General features: G+C 29.4%; 1 protein-coding gene and 1 long non-coding RNA gene across 2 annotated transcripts in view; both read left to right on the top strand.

Moving 5' to 3' along the window:
• The first annotated feature begins 5,491 nt into the window (after positions 1-5,491).
• Cchl (Cytochrome c heme lyase) lies at positions 5,492-13,419 on the top strand. Its single transcript, XM_014435203.3, has 8 exons — positions 5,492-5,644; positions 5,814-5,957; positions 6,069-6,116; positions 6,246-6,377; positions 8,254-8,373; positions 8,569-8,681; positions 9,375-9,482; positions 13,212-13,419. Exons 2-8 carry the CDS (start codon positions 5,823-5,825, stop codon positions 13,336-13,338), a joined length of 783 nt encoding a protein of 260 aa, XP_014290689.1. The 5' UTR covers positions 5,492-5,644; positions 5,814-5,822; the 3' UTR covers positions 13,339-13,419.
• Positions 13,420-16,812: 3,393 nt separating this feature from the next.
• Positions 16,813-19,544, top strand: part of LOC106689966 (uncharacterized) — a 95,259-nt gene continuing 92,527 nt past the window's right edge. Inside the window, exon 1 of the long non-coding RNA XR_010844516.1 lies at positions 16,813-17,119. This is a non-coding gene — a long non-coding RNA (uncharacterized lncRNA). The remainder of the gene's footprint in view (positions 17,120-19,544) is intronic.

Below are 19,544 nucleotides of genomic sequence, written 5' to 3' on the forward strand. Positions count from 1 at the left end.
GACTTTTTGAGCTCCTTTTACTTTCTAATATCCTAATATAAATCAAAAATTTTCCTTCAAGACTTAAGAAAGAAATGGCTTTTTGGATGGTGCTAACCTCTTGTGGCGGTTATTAAAACTACTATTTACCACCTTTTTTGATTAGCTCTACTATCTTTAAGCAGTTAGTTAAACTATTATTGCAATATTCAACATTGTTATTCTATTATATTTCTTTTTTGTAATGATGGGATTTAAAACGATGTATAATTTTTTAGTCATATTTATTTATGTGTATTTTCAATTTTGAATTGTTTATGATTGGAGAAGTTTGTCGGGGGGTGCGGTAAGCAAAGAACTACATGAATAAACAAAACCATATTTATTTATTTTATGCCTACGGTGTTGTTTATTTATGTTGTTCTTTGCTGACCGCACCCCCAACAAACTTTTCCAATCATTAATCTACGGTCAACTATCTACACCTCCTTTTGAATTGTTTATTTTTGTATGGTCTTATTAGCTTAATAAACTGAAGATAACATATGAAATGATAAAATATTGGTATTTCAAATATATTATTTTTCAACTTTATCTATGATAAAATAATTTCACCTTTTAAACAAGCCTGTATTGCATTATGTATAAGATTAGATATAAACCTCAAATAATTCAGAATTTAATTATGATTTAAGTAGTGAGTCTTAAATTTGTTTTGTTATGAAAAATTAATGATTTACATGAATAAAGAGAGTTAGGCTTTTAATTGTTTTATGAAGACATATGCATCATAAGAACTTGTTGAAATTGAAATTTCATATTTTCAAAATCTGATTTAACTGCTTAAATGCTGATTTAGTTTTGTTTCTATAAATTGAAGACCATTTAGATTAAGAGGATTAGGAGTAAATTATAATAATGAAGGATTAAGGGAATCAGGCTTTTAACATGTTCTACGAAGATATATCCATCATAAGAACTTGTTATAAATTAAAAAATAAATAAGTATGTACAATTTTGGTTGTAAAAATATAATTTATGTTTGAATATGAGAATTAGGAAAGAAATTTGATAATAAAATATTCATTTAAATTATATTTTGATTTCAATTTGATTATGACAAAATTATTCCTCCTTTCTGTGAGTCTATTATTTGAGTTTATTTATTATTACATTGTTATAATAGATAAATAGCGATTTAATTCTCATTTTACTATTGTGTTGTAAAATAGTTTTATTATGAAAAATTGAAAAGAATTTATATAGATTAAGAGAATCATGGTTTTAATATATTTTCTGAGGATACATGTCCATAAAAAATTGTCAAACATGATGAAAAGAATAAAGATGAGAAATACTTTTTGCTTTTACTTATATGAAATACGCAATAAGAGGAAGTATTATAACAGTAAAAAATTCTGAACTTGAATTTTCTAAATAAAAACACGTTCTAAGGTCCTCTAATAAATATTATCAAATACTAAGTTTCAAAAAATCGTGTTTGTGTATGTAAACAGCAAAAAACAAATGTGAACAGCCAATTCCCAATCGAACTATGTAAATAGGAGTTATTCTATTTCAGAGAAACAAATATTTGAGAAATTTGACTTGTAACATTTCAATAGATTCCAAATATCTTAAGCTCCAGATTTCTGCTGTGTAGAGAAGAGCTGAGGAGACCATTGATTCAAAGAGAAACGTTTTAGTTTCCCATCCATCGTATCTTTGCTCCCATGACATTTGACCTTTGAATAAAGTGTTCAGCAACCTTAGAAAATTTTGGTATTTACCATTAAAGAACTATATATATTTTTTTTTTATTTATTTTTTTAGCTAGACAGTTATTTTTTAAATGTTTAGAAGCTCTAAAACTCTCTTTTAGAATCAAATGTACGGCAAGAAAACAGCATGTGTCTTCAGACGTATTCATGTTACATTTAGTATAGTTGCAAAGTCTCCAACGTTGACAGTTCATCCTATCAATCAGTTATCCAATATTGGTAATACTGGTGTATTACTCAGCAAAGTTGCCCGAAAAAATTCTTCCTATGTTTACCAACGCCTTACTCCAATGACTATTTTTTCCATAATAATTTAGGCTTTAGACTTAGTCTGTCTTGACCTTGACGGTTCGACATTACGTTCCTGAAGTCATTTTATATCACATTTATAGACATATATACTAATATATACTCCATATACAAAAGTTACTGACAGTAAGTCCACTAAAAGTTTTTAATAAGGACTGCCTAGAATTGTACTATGGAAAAATTACTCATGTTATAAATGCTGATAAAGCGTGCAAGTGGTGTGGCTGACTGATCTCTAATGGTTTGAAGCACTTGATGCTCGAATGTTCATTTCTGGAGACCTATAGAAAAAGATACCTTCATACTTACATTGCTGCTACCAGAGATGATTTATCATTGAAGAGTGTCTTAAACCTCAAAACTATTAAACCCTTAAACCATTTGTTTTATTTTCTTATGAGTGTTTTTGACTCCACAAGTGCAAATACTTAGTTTCAAAATAATCATTCATTTGTATGTGTGTGTTTATTTATACATAAAGATTAATAATTTTATAATTGTCATTATTATCTATGTAATATGTATATAACATAAAAATTATTACTATCAACATAAAATACGTCAACCAGAGAAACTGACAATAGTCCATGGTTGGATTGGAGGTGATAAATTACATGTTATAGAAAAAAAAACTGATTTCTTCTTTATTATATTTAGAAAGTGTATGTTCTATTCTGTTTAACAATAAACATTAATTTATCTATCTAAAATAACAATAATATTAACAAATATTTAAAAATTTGAGATTAAAATAATAAATAAAATAAAATGATTTACAAACCTCATCTTAGAAGTACTCATTATCGGTATACATGACAAGAGGACAATATTAAAATGGATAATTAATTCTAAAAATAATATAAACAGAAATAAATGGTGATATATGCTATATACAATATTTCAGATTTATATTATGAAACATATGATATTGGGTCATGAGGAGAACCCATCTGAGTTAACACATTGTTCAACCACTGAAGTGGCTCAGGCAAATGTACCTCCATTCAGCAGGGAGTTAATGTGAAATATTAGCGATGGTTCTCCACACCCCATCCCTAGACAAAGGATATCCTGTGAAACATGTATTGATAAACATATATACTACCTTCATCATAAGCTTAATTATCTAAATAAATACCACTTCTTACATGGGAAGGTTTTTTACTTGCTTAACTGCATAATGTAAATCATTGTCGGATTTACACTGGGAATTTTTATTAATTTATATAAAACTGTAGTCAATTCTTTAATTTCCCCTTTGTAGTGGTTTTCAAAAAGACTAGTTCTTAGAATCCGGCTAAAGCGTTAAAAGGTCAAACTTTGAAGGTGGCTTATTCCAAATCATGCTAATAATTCTTTGGATTTTTCTGATGAAGCTTTCAGTACTGTTATCGAAGAAGCCAAGACCTGTTAGAATATTTCATCACATCCTTTTGATTTCATTCTATTTCTTCGGACCTGTTACCTAAAAAGTGCTTAGATTCTCTGTCTGGGGACCAATTAAACAATATAACTCAAGTTGACTTAAAAAAAAAAAATGAAAATATTGGTAAACAAGCTGACATTAATTATGACATTGGGAAGAACTCTGTGAACCGTTTTGGATAGGAAAAAGGACAAGACTTAAAGTTAATAGGTGTGAGCTTAGCAAAGAACAGAAACATTGCCTCATATGGTAACAAAAGGCCTAGGTAAATCATTATGGGTCGTATAAGAAGAAGTTAGAGAGTTTAGTGCTAAACACTCTAGATTGCCTGACCTGATCAGAATTCCCTTCCTTGCTAGAGAATCGTCTTGAGGCGGAATATCTGATCAGCTGTGGACCTGCCTATTCTGAATCCGCACTGATATCGGCCGAGCACCCACTCCGCATAGGGTTAGTTGGTGTTAAAGACAGCTTAAAATTTCATGGAAAAATAGTGGGTTGCTAGTAAGCCAAATAAAATACACCTATGACCGCTAAAATTCAAGAAACAAAATATGACAGTATCTTTAAATTATTAAATAAATTTATATATTTATAATTATTACATTATCAAGTAAATTTTAGGTCTATAAATAAGGATCAAAACGAAAATAATGTTTTTACAATAGGTTAATATATTTTTGGATTCAATTATTCAAAAGATTTACAATGATATACATTATAAACCACTTTATAGTACATTCAACTAGCTTTAATTTGACTGCTAATAGACAACTATATTTTCAAAAAAATTCCTGAGATATAGTTTTCCCAAAATAAATTCACTAGCCATTGATTTTTCATATTAAACGAGGCTGCTCTTTAAAATTCTGTACCTTGTGAATTATTTAATATAAACAGCTCTATTAGGGCTTATATATTAGAATATTTATGCTCTACTTTAAATGATTATCTATCAAGTTTTTTAGTGTTGTAAGTAGTTTTAGAAATATGCAGCTCCAAATGAAAAATTATTATTTCAACATTTTGAAACTGCTGCCATTTTTTATTCCCCAACTATGGTTGGCAAAGTCATCAATTTTGACTATTAACTTTATAACGCTGTTTTTCTTGAATATTGGCACAGCTTACAAAAAAAAAGTCTTTTTTTTTATTTATTTGGGATTGGACGTATTCCAAAGTAAGTACTATCTTTACTCAGGTCGTTCTACAGATTTTCCTAAAGCCATTAGCGTTTTACAAATTAACTCTAGTTTACAACTGAACTCAGTTTATAGAACACCTCAAGCACAAAATAGAAAAAAAAAACTTGTTTCTTCAGATATGCATTCAATGCTAGAAAAGCAGCGGTATAATTTTCATTGAAGTTATCCAAAATTGGGTTTAAATAACTTCTTTCTTATTTCATTGGGCACTTGGACTAGAAGAATCTTAGTGATTAACTCCCTTCCCCTTCAATTCTTACATTCAGAGAAGGGGGTTACCTAGAGGTAACCAACCTATTCTAACCATTGTGGAAGGGTTAAGTTATCATTTTGTGAGCAGCAGAGGGCCCTCTAAATCTTTGTGATAAAACAGGATTTAAAATTTTAATTTGGGATAATTATCCTGTACCTACATATCGAACCTCCTTGTATTTTTAATTCCGTTCAAAATAACACCCTGGAAATTATAAACATTAAAAAAAATTAATCAGTCGTATATGCCCTATACTTAAGGAGTGTTAATTACTCTGAATGCAGGACAATTACATGGTAATATTTCTCTAAATTTACTTAGTTATGGGCAAAAATAATAAATAATTTATAAGGTAAAAGTTTGCCTCAGCTCCCCCAATATGGCCGCATAGAATAATTTAAGCATAATTTCCTTAAATTATTCTATCTTAAAGTTTATTAAAAATAAAATAAGAAACTCTGTAAATGTGATGTGGTCCGCGTGAACCTCTTTTTCGAACATACATCTCTCTATTGGTGTATATTTGAAACAGACTAATGTTATATTGTCTCAACAGATGTCGCTGATTGCAATTCGCGGTAGGTTATTGATGCAATGTGCGGGTATTCAGATGTGACTACGGTTTGTTGTGAAGGGTTATAGAAAATTTAGTACGATGTGTTAATACTGTTTTACGCGACTGCTGCTACAGGTACTTATTTATTGATGGATTGGAAAATTTCTCATTAAGTGATAATCATAAACAACTGCATTCTTTCATATGTATTTGTAGGATTAGTGTTCCAATAATTTCATCATACCTTTTTGATTTTTTTTTAAATCTTAGAAAATTCAAAATTACATTTATTATTTTTTTTTAGATTTTTATCATGGGCAATACAGTTTCGGCAGCTCATAAAACTGCTGGTCAATTGGTTGGTCCCCTCGCTTTGGGGGACCAGTCTGATGTGAAACCAGGCATTGATTATTCTTTTATTCCAGCAGAATGTCCTCTGTATAAAAAAGTAAATTTGATTTTTATATTATTTTTTGTAGTATTCTTACTTTAGTATTTCTTCGAATAGTTTCAAAAGGGGTTTGCTATTTTAGTTTTTCTTATACCTGATTGTTTTTAGGATGCTGCAAAGAGTGCTTCTAATGATGAAATTAATCCTCTTAACATGGTAAGATAACATTTATTTATTTTGGATTTGTCTTTACCAATTCTTGCTAACTAGTTTAAATTACCTATGTATTTTATTTGAGATGGTCATTAGCTCCACTAGTTAAATTCATAATATTTGTATTTTTAGATGCATCCTCCAAACCAAAAGCCAGCACCTGATCAGCCTTTTCCTCTTCCAACAAAAAGAGAAGTGTCATCGATTCCCAAAGCAACACCACAATTTGAAGGAGACAATTATTGGGTTTATCCTTCACAGCAGGTAGGTTAATATGTGTTATTCAGAATTTTTTTAAGTTACTGAACATTTCACGTTTTTTCCTTCTAGCAGTTCATGAATGCTTGCATTTATATAAAGTGCTTATTCTGAATATGTGAAATGAACCGTTTCCTTCTTTTTTTTTTCTTTAATTTTGGGCCTAAATTGCATAATTCCAAATCACTTTATGTTTATGGTGTTATGTAATAAGTAACAGCATTGGTCATCCATTTTTTCATTGAAAATGAGCAATTACATTTTAATAATAAGTCATTCCATTGCATTAGAATGACTTGAGAACTAGTACAAAACAATCTACTGTGACAGTCATCAAAACCAACTTATACCAAATACTAAAAGTTAGTATAATGGACCCAGCCTCGAGCAAAAAGGGATCCGTTGAAAGTTTGTTACACCTTCCAAGTGTAAAGTTATTTCCAATGAAATTACATTTGATGAAATGAATAATATTCAAAATTTTTGTATGAAAAACATACATTCCAGTCTCTTAGTGTTACTAACTTGACAAAAAGTATCTTCAGTTTGATGGCTGTTCACGGTTAAAAATATAGCAACATAATATTTATCCCACTTCTTTTCAGTAAAAAAAACAAAACATGGAGAGCAGATTATAGGCAATTATAACTGTTCAAACATAGTTAATTACAATGACAATGTAAGTAATAATAACTCATTAAGATTATTGATTTCCTAAAATAAATAACTTTTAAAATATTACTCTTATTAAATAAATTAATTAAAACATTTTTCAGTCTCATTTCTTTCAGATATTCCCAAGGAACAATCAAAAGGACAATAAATTTATCTGAATGGCAATAAAGTTACATGTTCTCCTACTTCTCTTTTTTTTTTTAACTTTTAATTACCTATCTATGAAATATATACTAAGAGAAAATATTGCGATTTTACCAAATTTCAAATTTCCCTGAGTTTAAATTACCAAGTCTCGCAAAATGGTCTGTGTGTATTTGGTCAGGCTAGCTCAAAAACAAAAAGTTGTACCAAACTGAAATTACATATTTAAGACGGGTATTGAAACATAGAGTACTTTTCTGCAAATTGTTGAAATTTGAGTTAGTTGATAAGCTCCTTTGGAAAATTAATATGAGAAAATATTGCCACAGTGTAGAATTAATAAATATCTGTTCTGGAACTAACTGCTTTAATTAGAGGCTAGGTTATGGGATAGGATTATCACAACCAATTGAATCTTATCTTGTTAAGATATGTCATAATGATGAAAATTATGTTTACTGAAAGTTGTTTTAAGCCAATGGTATTCAAACTTTTTCATCTCATGGAGCATTCATGTGCATCGGAACTCTTCTAGCTCAGAACAATTAAATAAAATTTTAGGAGTGTAAATGTGTCGTATCAGATTAATTTTTATTCTGAGGTCTTTATAGTTTGTAATTTATTTTGCCTGTACGATAACTGTATTTTAATAGCTCATAAAATCGTTTTATGAGTTAGGAATATTTTTTTATAATGCTGATGGGTTCTATTATTTATTATAATAATAAATTATAATCGCTTGGCTCAGAATGTTGTGGTTTTGATTACCTCCTGGGTTAGTCGATATTTATTTTACGGGAGCCCTGAGAAATGTATCTTGACATTTCCATTCTGTGGCTTTATAGATTCTCAACGGAGGACTCAAGAAGAAACAAAAAAAAATCCTAATTGTGGAATAATTTTATATAATCAACATATTAAATTTTGATTTGAAATAGAATTCTTTTTTAAATTAAAGAACTTCTAATTTTCGTAATTTTTGCCTGTTATTATCCATTAAGTATCTTTTGCTTGATATTGATCATATGTTCAAATTTTAATCATGATTTTTTTCTTGTTTTAGATGTTTTGGAATGCAATGTTGAGGAAAGGGTGGAGGTGGAAAGATGATGATTTAAAACCAAAAGATATGGAGGATATTATCAAAATTCATAATGCCAATAATGAACAAGCATGGCAAGAGGTATTGTTCTAATTGACACTTCATAATTGATTTATTTCATTAAAAAAATTATAAATACTTATGTGTTTATTTTTTCTATTCTAATTAATGCAGTAAGTATTTTCTTAATCTGGACGATTGTGTTGGTTTATTTAACTACTTCTACTTTATGTTTAGTTTGCCCATTGGTAATGAAAATTTTATGTTTTGCCTCAGGTACTCAAATGGGAAGCACTCCATTACAAAGAATGTTGCACTCCTAAACTAAAGAGTTTTGGAGGAAAAGCTCAAGATTATTCTCCAAGAGCCCGTATACGTCAGTTGATGGGGTATGTGTTTGTGTGATGAAAATTATTTTTAATAAACCATCCATCATCTATTGGTAGGTTCCATTCAGTGTGAAAGTTTAGATTACAGAAAATAAACAACTTTGTTAGGAGAAAATTTTCTTTATTTTTTTATGCTTAGAAAGCTAGTTGCTCATAGATTTTTTTCTGTAGGTAAGTAAAATCAGATATTTAATAGCATAATCCAGAAATCTTCTTAGTATAAATTTGTTCTTTTTAGAATTGTATTAATTTAGACTCTGGCTTATATAAATGAAGTGTTCCCATTGAAAAAGAGGTAAATGGCCACAAGGCAAGGAGCCACCAATAGCTTGGAGAGTAAGGTGAATTCCTTGGAAATTTTTAAAACTAAACCAAACTATTCCTGGCATTTACCTTCTTTTCCAAAATATTGGCCTTGATACAAACCACTGTATCAGTGAAAAAAACAATTTTCGGAAATTTTGCCACTTAACTCTTTTTCAACGGGAAGGCTTCAATTGTTTTGTGTTTACTAACGAGGCATTCTCTTCAGTCACTCATTTATACTTATGAATGACTAGGTGTTTCCTATTATTTTTAGTGATCCACAAATAGCTACAGTTATGATGAAGTTTTTTTTTTTCTTCAGGTTTATTCTGTTTCATTTGTAAGTTTGATCAGATTAACTTTAATAATTAATTTATTCAATTTTAGGTATGAACTACCCTTTGACAGGCATGATTGGGTCGTGGACCGTTGTGGCAAGGATGTAAAATATATCATTGACTATTATGATGGAGGGTCTGTGGATCCCAAACACAGGTATAAAATTAACAATCTTATTGTGGTTTAATTTTTTCATTAGCATTAATACTTCATATATATATATATAGATAAATTCATGATCTGTTTAACCGTGGGGTTCAATTATTAGTCTAGTCAAGTTATAGTTTTTTCTGTGTATAATTCCAAAGTTATGAAAATCTATATTGTTTGGGAGGATGATGGAAGATACTTTAAGTCCTGATGGATGGGGGTTGAAAAATAGTAAGTGTTTTAATTTATTTTTTTATAAAGTCTTGAAATCTGTTACTTTTGCAGAAAAAAAAAAATACACTTCAAATAATGGCAGTTGAATTCTCTATAAAAGTGTTCTATTAATTTTATCTCTAGAGTTTAATATTTACTAGGTAATCTCATTAAGAATTGAAGAAATTGCAAATTCATATCAGCACTAAAAATTGACTGAACAGTAATTACTTTGCCTCTACCTGGAGTGTAACAAGAAAAAAAAACGTTTCAACTTAAAAGCTATAAATTTGACATTTCTTGTTTATATTTGATTATTTTATAGGGTGTTTTATTAACCTTTTTGATAATTTCCAAATTCTTCAAGTCTAGGTATTTTAAGACCTCAGGATCTTTTGCTATTCGGAGCCCTACATGGCTCCTTTGTTTACCACTGGTACCTACACAACTTAACCTGTAAGCTGCCTTTAAAAAAATGCGAGATTTTTTTCTTTTTTTCAGTAGTAATAAGTGTCTTTATTACTAATTTAATTCATTTTTTGTAAATTTATTTTTTCGTGGTATATTTGTCCATTTATACCTATCACACGGGTCCGTGTATCCAGCACCGTCAGCAAAATATCCATTGTAAACGCCGACTACATGGATTTGTGTTTACCATAAATATTATTCCACCTATATTTTATATTGAAAGGTTTAAATATAATATAAACACGTAAGTAGTTTAAATTAAATTTATTATAGCTATATAATTACGGAAAAAAGTGCAACATATTACAAAACAGAAACAATACAAAACCTTTTCTTGGTATTTGTTTCATTTTTGTCTTCAGTCTTTCATTTTGATGGTTTAAATATATACCTTAATTGAATAGTGAAAAAACACAAATAAACATGTTTTCAAAAACTGCCACTAAATATGTTTAAAATGATTATTCTATTACTTTAAACAAGTGCAAAAATAACTTTCGCCAGCAATGCTTGCAATAGACTGACGTGTTTGTATGTTGATGTGCGCGATCACGAATCTGTATAGCGGGCACTATGCGCTAGACACATGGTACACAGATCCGTGTAGTAGGCATGCAAAGTGTTGTGTGAAGGTGAATGAAAGAATAATTTTAAGAAATGATTTTTTTAGAAGTTTTATCTCCATGAACCAATGAGATGCTATTGATGTAGTTTTATCTATCTGAGAAAGGGTTAGTGATTTTCAGACCAAGCTTACAGCTTGGAGCTATCCAAGTTTGTTTGTAACGGAGGGATTTTAGATGTCACCTTACCAACCTCATAACTGGAGCCGTGCTGATTAGAATCTGGTCTGGGTGGTTGACTTTTATCTTGTGGCAGCCCCTTGGAATGAAAACATGCCTCTCCCGCACTGGTTAAAATAGGTTGGTTACCTGTAAATAAACTTCTTCCTACTCCCTCATATCAGAAATGATCATTAATACTCTGCTTACTCTCCTGACTTGGTGCCTTAAATTTTTCTTCTTTTCACCTTCCTGAAGACTCACATGGGTGAAAAAAGTCTATGAGGAGGGTATCAAAAAGATTGTGTCATGAGTTACAACTTGAGTAGAATGGGAAGGCGATTTCTTCGATAAAAAAGTAACTTGTATTCCTACAGTACAATTTTTTTTAAAAGTGAGTACTCATACTTTCTGGACATGCCTCGTAGATCTGTTGAACAAACTTATTGTCAACTTGAGTATAAGACTCTTCATGTATTGACAATAAAAGTATCATGTTTTGCTTAAAAAAAATGTTCACAATTTTGGGAGTTTGGAATCATGAGCTAAACACATTGCCAGTGGGTGTTCATATAGTCAGCATTTATGAAATTTTTCATTAAAGCACACTTCTCAAATTCTTTACCCACAGTGCTACATTTTATCCATATTGTATTGAAATTTGTAGAGTTTTGATTTTATTTTCACTGGATCTTAATAATGGTATCGGTTCTATCTTCTCTGGGTATTTTTTTATTTTCTAACCTTTTCCTGCATGCCTAACTCTGGTATTTCAAGTGGAATGAGTTCTTTTTTATAATGGATTCTGATAGTAAATCAGATTTTATGAGGTAATCTTTGTTCTGATGCATCCTAAAGGCGTAAATAGCCAGAAACTTGAAACAATTGCTTACAATTTCTGACATTTTCTGCATAAGCAGTGTTTAATATAAAAAAATGTATAGAACACAATTGTCCTGGTATTCCATTTCCTATAAGAAGGAATTTGAGATTCCTTGGCTAGCCATGTTAAATGGTTGTTATGATGATTATAGATTCTGGCTGGAAATAGAATTCTGAAGCAATCTTTTTCTTTGGAATTTTCAATTTTCCACACTGTTAAGTTGTCTTAATCAGTAAAATACCTCTAGCGATTTAAGTCTTTTGGACACATTGGTTCAAAAGAAGTGTCACATATAAATTTGTCTCTCTGATCCATAGAAAATTCCAGAGTTATGTGTACTGGAGAAGGTTAGAAAACCAATAATGTCCTCAAAAGATAGACTACATAGACTGTTATGACATAGCAAAAATAAAATCGAAATACCAAAGATTCTAGGTTAGAATGTGTGAATTTGGATACTGAAACATCCCATTTGCTGTTACTTACTAATTAATCATAAAAATTGCTACTAGTTAGAAGTATTTGTTTAAAGTTGAGTAATTATTGTTTGGATTGATATCATAGGCTGAAGTTGAAGTTAAAAGGAAGTTAGTCAGATAGAAATGAATAAGGAGTTTCAAAAGGAGTTCACAGATACTAGGACCCCTCCCCCCCATAATCAATTGTTAAAAAAAAATAAAATGTAACGGTTATATCAACTATGTAAGACCCACCAGGCCGATCTGGTATTAATAAAAAAAAAGAGAGATTGTAGGAATAATGAAAGATTTGCTAAAGAGAGCAGTTCTTTGGAAGAGGATGTACAAGTTCATAAACTGGCATCTGGTATTTGAAAAGTTAAAGGTAGGCGGGTTGTTAAAATTAAAAATATAGGAAGATTTCTTAGTTCTGAAGGATTGGAAAAAAACAAGATACATTGGAAGTATTGCTGTTGGAAAATGGGTTAAAGTCTCTATAATATGACTTATCAACAGGAGATAAAAAGGACTTCTGAATGGAAAATATTCATTAATCTGTTCAATTATACTTCCCATACAGTCCACCATATACAAGGCAGTCATCTAAATGGATCTAAATAAAAAAAATAAATAAAAGTGGTTGAAAATAAAACAGGAGGCTTTGAGTTGAGAGACTTTCAGAAGCAGAAAATCACAAAATCTTAAGAACTATTTTACAAACTAGCTAGTTAGTTCTGAGAAAAAAGTGAAACAAAGGTTCGAATGGTTATGTTGCCTATGAAATGATTCTTTATTTTTTACTAATCTTTTATGTTTCATGTTTATTATTTTATTATAATGTTATTTAAGAATACTTTTTATTAATTACCCAACAGAAGGAGGGTAATGTATTTGAGTGTGTATCATAACCTGCTTGTTTATTTTTCAGATTTGCAATACTAGATGTGAGACCAGCAATGGATTCTTGGGAAAATGTCTGGGACAGAATGAGAGTTGCATATTGGCGTTGGCGTTATGAATTAGAGGATTATATAAAAGAGAAGAGGGGTGTTTGAATTGTTACCAATTGTTAAGTTTAAATAGACTTAGTTGTTATTTATTTATGCTTTATTTGGAATAAAGATCTGTTCCAAATATTCAAATTTTATATTTTTCATTAATTTCTCCTTCCATTACCTTTCTTTATCTAATTCATTAGTGCTGTGTTGGGCAAATGTTTAGAAATTAGTGTAGAACATGTTAATATTTTTTACCATAAAAACGTTTTGGTGAATTAGAAACTAGGAAAACCTTCCCTTTAGCTTATTATCCACTCTGTTTCTTATTTGCCATGTTTATTCATGTGAACTGTTATAGTTCACTTGTTATTCTCGGGTTCCGATTCTCCTCATTATTCTGGATAAACATATTATTATTTAAACAACAACTTTTCTAAAATGAAGTACTAAACATTTTTTCAAGTTAAGATGATCATGTTTCATTAGTTTTTTGCAGATTTGTAAACTTATCTGTTATCATACACAGTTATGCTCACTGTCGAGTTGCTGTTAATCCTTTTCTTTACTTGGCAAGTTTCATTGAAGAGGAACAGTTCTAGAAACTATTTTTTTGTAATATTCACTTATAAATTTTTATGAATTTTCACATTTCAATTTAAAAAAAAAAATGAAACAAAATGTATTATAATATTCAATAAAAATTAAAATATTGAGCTCAATAAATAATATCAGTAAACTGGGGGAAAATTCAATACCAATTCATGACAGTATATGTACCTGGCGTTATCTTATGGGAATGGGTAAAATTTACCAAAACCCAATAGTTGCAAACATTTTGTAGATATGCTGGAAAAAATAAGTTTGTCATTCATAACTTTTGTGTCTATATATTACATAGTGCTCAATTTATTATTTTATGTATGTAAATATATTTTTCTCACTAATGGGGCTCTTTTAATTATTTTTTACTTATTTGTTGGCTTTGAAGTTAGTAAATTATTAATGTATTTCACAAATTTTCACTCCCAAAAGAGTATAAGAAAATTATATTTTCATGTCCTCATTTATTTATAAAATACAGATTACTCAAAAAGGACCACTATATGTACGCTTTATACTTTGCCTTTCTCGATCCAAGAGCTATATTTGACTCACTTTCTCTTCATTAAATCTGGAAGAAAGGAATATTCCACATAATTTGATAAGTGCTGTGGCATCAATGTATCGAGATACAAAGTATATAATTTGTCTTAGGGGTTCAAGATCTGGATCCTTTAGATTATGTAAGGGATTGAAGGAGGGTGACAGTCTTTGTCCCCTCCTACTCAATATTGTGATGGATAAGGTATGGTAAATATGCAAAAGGATAATTTCTAGAGTAACAGTAGGATACTGAAACCTGCTCCCAGTGTTATGTCCCAAGTTTAAATAAAGTAGATGGTATATTGTGATAGGAGATGAGCCTGGATGTCTTTAAGTAGCTGTAGATGAATGGTCTGAAGAATTAAAAGGAAAAGAGGTTAAGCATAAATTGATTTTTATCATATAATTTTATAAATTAAATTTATCCCTGGTAAGAATAAAATCAGGAATAATAAGACAGACCAACATAGTACAATTAGATGCCTTGGACAGATCCTTGAATTGGTAGGAAATTTTTACTATTTTGATACTAACATAGTTAGTGATGGACAAATGGACCAAGAGATTGAGTAATCAATGGAATTTTAATAATGATAATTTAACAAAATTATGTCTGATATATGTTCAGCATAATATCTCCAAAATATTTCCTCTCTGAATCTCCCATAGCCTGTGGTTGTTATTTATTTATATTAAGATGTTCATGGATGAATTATATTATAAAAATAAGAGGTTTTTTTTTTGTTTTGTTTTTTAAATATTAGTAAGTTATTTTCTTATTCTAAAAACTATGAAAATGATTTTAATTTTTTTTCATTTTCTTAAACAATTTTAATGTTTTGTTTTTTTATATTCTTTTATTTTCCATAATAAAATGTTCTGGAATATTTTTTCATTGGTTGGTGAAAAACATTTCTGTTCTTGACCTTTGCTTGTCATGCAAAACAATGCATCATGAGTGCTAAACAACTCGGAGATAGCAAGCCATATGAAAGCATAGAGGATTAAAATACACAAGTATGGTGATTGCTAATTTACATGGGCTCCCTAGATTTTCTAATTATAAAATGCATGGTTTTTACTAGAAAAACATCCCTTTAAGCTTTAATATCTAATGAAAATAATTTCTTTAAGTAGCTACTGACAAGCTTAATAACATTGTAATTCTGAAGAGCAATTAATTTCATGTCAGATTGTTCGACAAGTGTTTCACAAATGCTCAAAAATCTTTCTTTTTTTTCATAAGACTGCAATAACAAATGATATTTTTTTCAATTTAACAATTTTTTTGGCTACTAAGCCGTTTTAGGTAAATTCAACAAATGATTCTGGAAGTTATTATTACAGTGTTAATGTGTGTGTAACACTTCTGCTTATTATAATTATCACTTGATTTATTATTTCAGTATGTGTTGGGATTTTATAATTATATTGTATCTTATTGTAAAAGTAATCAATTTCGTTTTATATGAATAGAAATTTTGATTCTCTGATTTAAGATTTATAATTTTACTGGAGAAAATAATAATATTCTTTATATTAATATTAACTATCTAATATTCAAAATCAAATACAAATTAGTATGCCTATGCTAACAAACAAATGCCTATGAAAGTTGAAAGGTCAAAGTAGGGAGTTGAGGAAAAAAATATTTCAATAAATAGATCTTTTTTTTAAGTTGTTGGTTATTTGTGTTATTCAGTTGAGAAAAATAAATAAATAAAAATACCTTTTTGGAGCGGTTATGAGGAAGGTTATGGTGGCTAAAATAAAATTTCAGAATTTTTATTGTATTAAATTCTGGATACCTGCTAAGACCAGGCAACTAATTTTAATTTATAAAAGAGTCGTAAATAGAAAATACCGGATGTGACCTAGATCTGCTTGTTCTATTTAATCAATATTTAAATTTAATCTTATCTAATAAAATTCTTAGGTTCCTTTTAAATTTACATTTTTCTTAAGCATTAAGTTCATATGCCATAATATAGTGTTCATATAGACAAGAAATTTACTAGTTATGGGAAATTATACATCACTTCCTGTTATGATGTACAACAGAAGTTGTACACTTTTTGAAGTTAGTTCGGCATTGAAGATTCTGACCGGCAACTCTTTACACCAAGGTGAGCAGCTAATAATTATACTTTTTGGGATCTTGAATAAAAAATGTCATTATAATACTTAATTTAGCAATACTTTGAACACAATTAGAATGTTACAGCTCAAGTTATCGGTATAAAGTCATGATTCTAGAAGTCAGATAATTCAAATTCATTTCATCACATAATGTTCCAATCTTACTAGTGATATGAAAAGATTATTAGTCTAATTAATTTTAACATTCATAAATACTGAAATCAGTAAGTAATTGGAAACATTTCTGATACATAGCTTATTTTCAACAAGTATAATCCACTCGGCCGTGTTATTGATTTCTAACCTTCCGATTCTGTAGACCAAATGCTACATATAATTTGTTGTGTTTTCTAATTGATGGAAATTATTTTCATACATGTGATTGTACTCATAAGATGAAGAAGATTTGAGTGAGGATTCCTGTATGATCTGTTTACACTTCTAAAAGGCATTGGTAACGCCGGTGTAGAGTCCATATTGTCCTGCTTGTGTTTTAGAAATTTGATTTTGTTTCAATCGTGTGTGTTTGTGAAATGCAACTCGCATTCGTGAATGGGTAAGTAGATAGTTTAAATATGTTTATTTAGTTTATCAACGCAGTGTACCTAAATTAAAGTAGTCCTGTATTATTTGTTGTTCATTTTATGTACATTTAAACGTTTTGATAATGTAAACAGGTATGTTGTACATAATGTAATCCTCTTGTCAGTTTGTTATGACAGGAGATTTATCATTGTGATGTATAAAGGATTTATAATGTTATGGATCTTGTTGATCAGTTACCTTACATTAAATATTATAATCAACTAAGTTGAAGTTACCTTAACTTTGTCTTTTCTTTAATTTTACAAATTATCTCTATAAATAAAGTATTTATTGCATTGGCTTTGTCTAATAGATCTGTATTTTAGGTTATCACCTGTTGCAATCCTTGTCAATGTTTTATTATTTTACAATTATGCCATTAACTTTATATTAGCCTTAACTTTATTATTCTGAAATGTATGATGTTATTAGTTAATTTTAGGTGTAAACATATGTACTTTTATGCTTTATCAGCTTGATATTGATTGGCTACATCAGTGACATTTGTTTGTGTATACAGTAGTTTTTTTTTCTTATTTGAAACATGAGAGCATTGATAAATTAACCATTCTGGATGGGAGATGTTTATTTTATCTCCTCTCCACTTGATTTTTTAATGATATACAACTAAATTTTGTTTGTTGTCTATTTTATTGAAGATTTTTCCTTCTGTTTTCATTGTTGAAAGAACATACTTATTTATTTCTTGTTATTTCTCTCATTAAAAATTATACCAACTTATTTTATACAAATGTCACTTCAAATTTGACAGGATGGACTATCATCATTCTTTCTGTATTTTAGTTATTAACATTTTTATCATTTATGTCTTCAAAAACTTTTATTTAAAACACTGATATAGTAGAATGGGTGATTTTGATAATTTTATTCTAACTTTGGTTACCTATATAGTTAAAGGGTGGACACCTCATAATTAATATTTTTAGTTTAGTGGTGCAGAGATATTTTTGTTTTGAGTCTTAGTGTTATAACAAACATTTGAATTTATTCTGGTTATCATGTGTTTGAAATGTTTGTGAGGATTTTGGAAATAGCCGAATTTTCAATGATCAGGATTGATTTTTTCGTTTTTAATTACTAATCTCCATTATGAACTGTAGAATGTTTTCTAATGAAAGCAAATGTCAAATTCAAGTGAAGGTTATGTATCTCTTCATAATCATGCCTCAGCGCTCCTGGTGGTCAGAAGTATAAGTAAACTCGCCAAGTTGAGAGAAAAAACCATTTTTTCAAACAAAAAAAAATCCCACAAATGCTTTGAAGCGATCTGTATTTGTAATTTATTTTACTAATTGAAAATAATGTATGATTTAGGAAAATAAAAGTTTTCTCGAATATATTTGTTTAATTTGCTCACACAGTTAATATTATTGAACGGGTTTCTAATTTCCTCAATGTAATAGCCGTTTGAGAAATATATTTTTTGCAATACTATTGGCATGTACTGTTTATGCTTTGTTCAATAATATTTACCGTTTAAGTTAAGGGTTTAGGTGTTGCTTAGTGGTAATTACGATTTTAAAGATGATTTTACTGAATATTTTGATTTTGTAATAAAATAAAATTTCGCTGATTTGGTTGAATAGTGGCACTTCCCACACACAAAAAAAAAATTTGTTTTGAAATAGACATTTTCCAAAGGTATTATCGTAGACAAGGGCTAAAGGACTAAACATTGACCACAGTAGAGAAGGAAACTACTGTGGTCACTGTTTAGTACTGACTGTCCCAAAACTAGTGGATTGTTATTGTTACTTATTTTTTTTATTAGATGTATGACCACTAGTCAAGCATAGTAACGAATTTTTTTTGTAATTCTGTCATTTCTATAATTCTACTGTATTAATCTATTCGTCAATTAACTTGAATATTATTATGTATTACTATATTACTATAATACTACGTATGTAATTTTTATTTTTTGTACTATAAGATACTTTATTTTGGCCACCTTAATTTCAGTTTAAATCATTTGGATTTACTATATTCGATTTTCTGATGCGTGTTTCCTTTTGAAATAACAAATGTCAATTTTCTCTTACTCTTCACTAAAAGAAAACGAATCTTTTCTTTTTTTTTTTCTTTTCTTGATTTTAGGGTTTGAAATTTGGAATATTTGTGAATTATAGTTTTATTTTATTTTATTGAGATCATTTTTAGTGTATGGGTATGGAAATATTTTTGTTTCTGGAAACTTAACGGGTGCTTTCACCGAATTGTTATATTGCCCTCAGTTCTCTACCATCTGCCTAGGGGAGTTCCTTAATTCGTCATTGTCGTTGGCATTTCAGTTGACATCTGTTTCATCTGCCTGACTCATCCGAACTTTTCCGCATCCACATTGTGTGTAAACCCCCATTGTCCGAGATGCTGGC

Source organism: Halyomorpha halys, unplaced genomic scaffold (genome assembly GCF_000696795.3).
Source record: "Halyomorpha halys isolate HHAL.00 unplaced genomic scaffold, Hhal_1.1 Scaffold1537.1, whole genome shotgun sequence".
Lineage (NCBI taxonomy): Eukaryota > Metazoa > Arthropoda > Insecta > Hemiptera > Pentatomidae > Halyomorpha > Halyomorpha halys.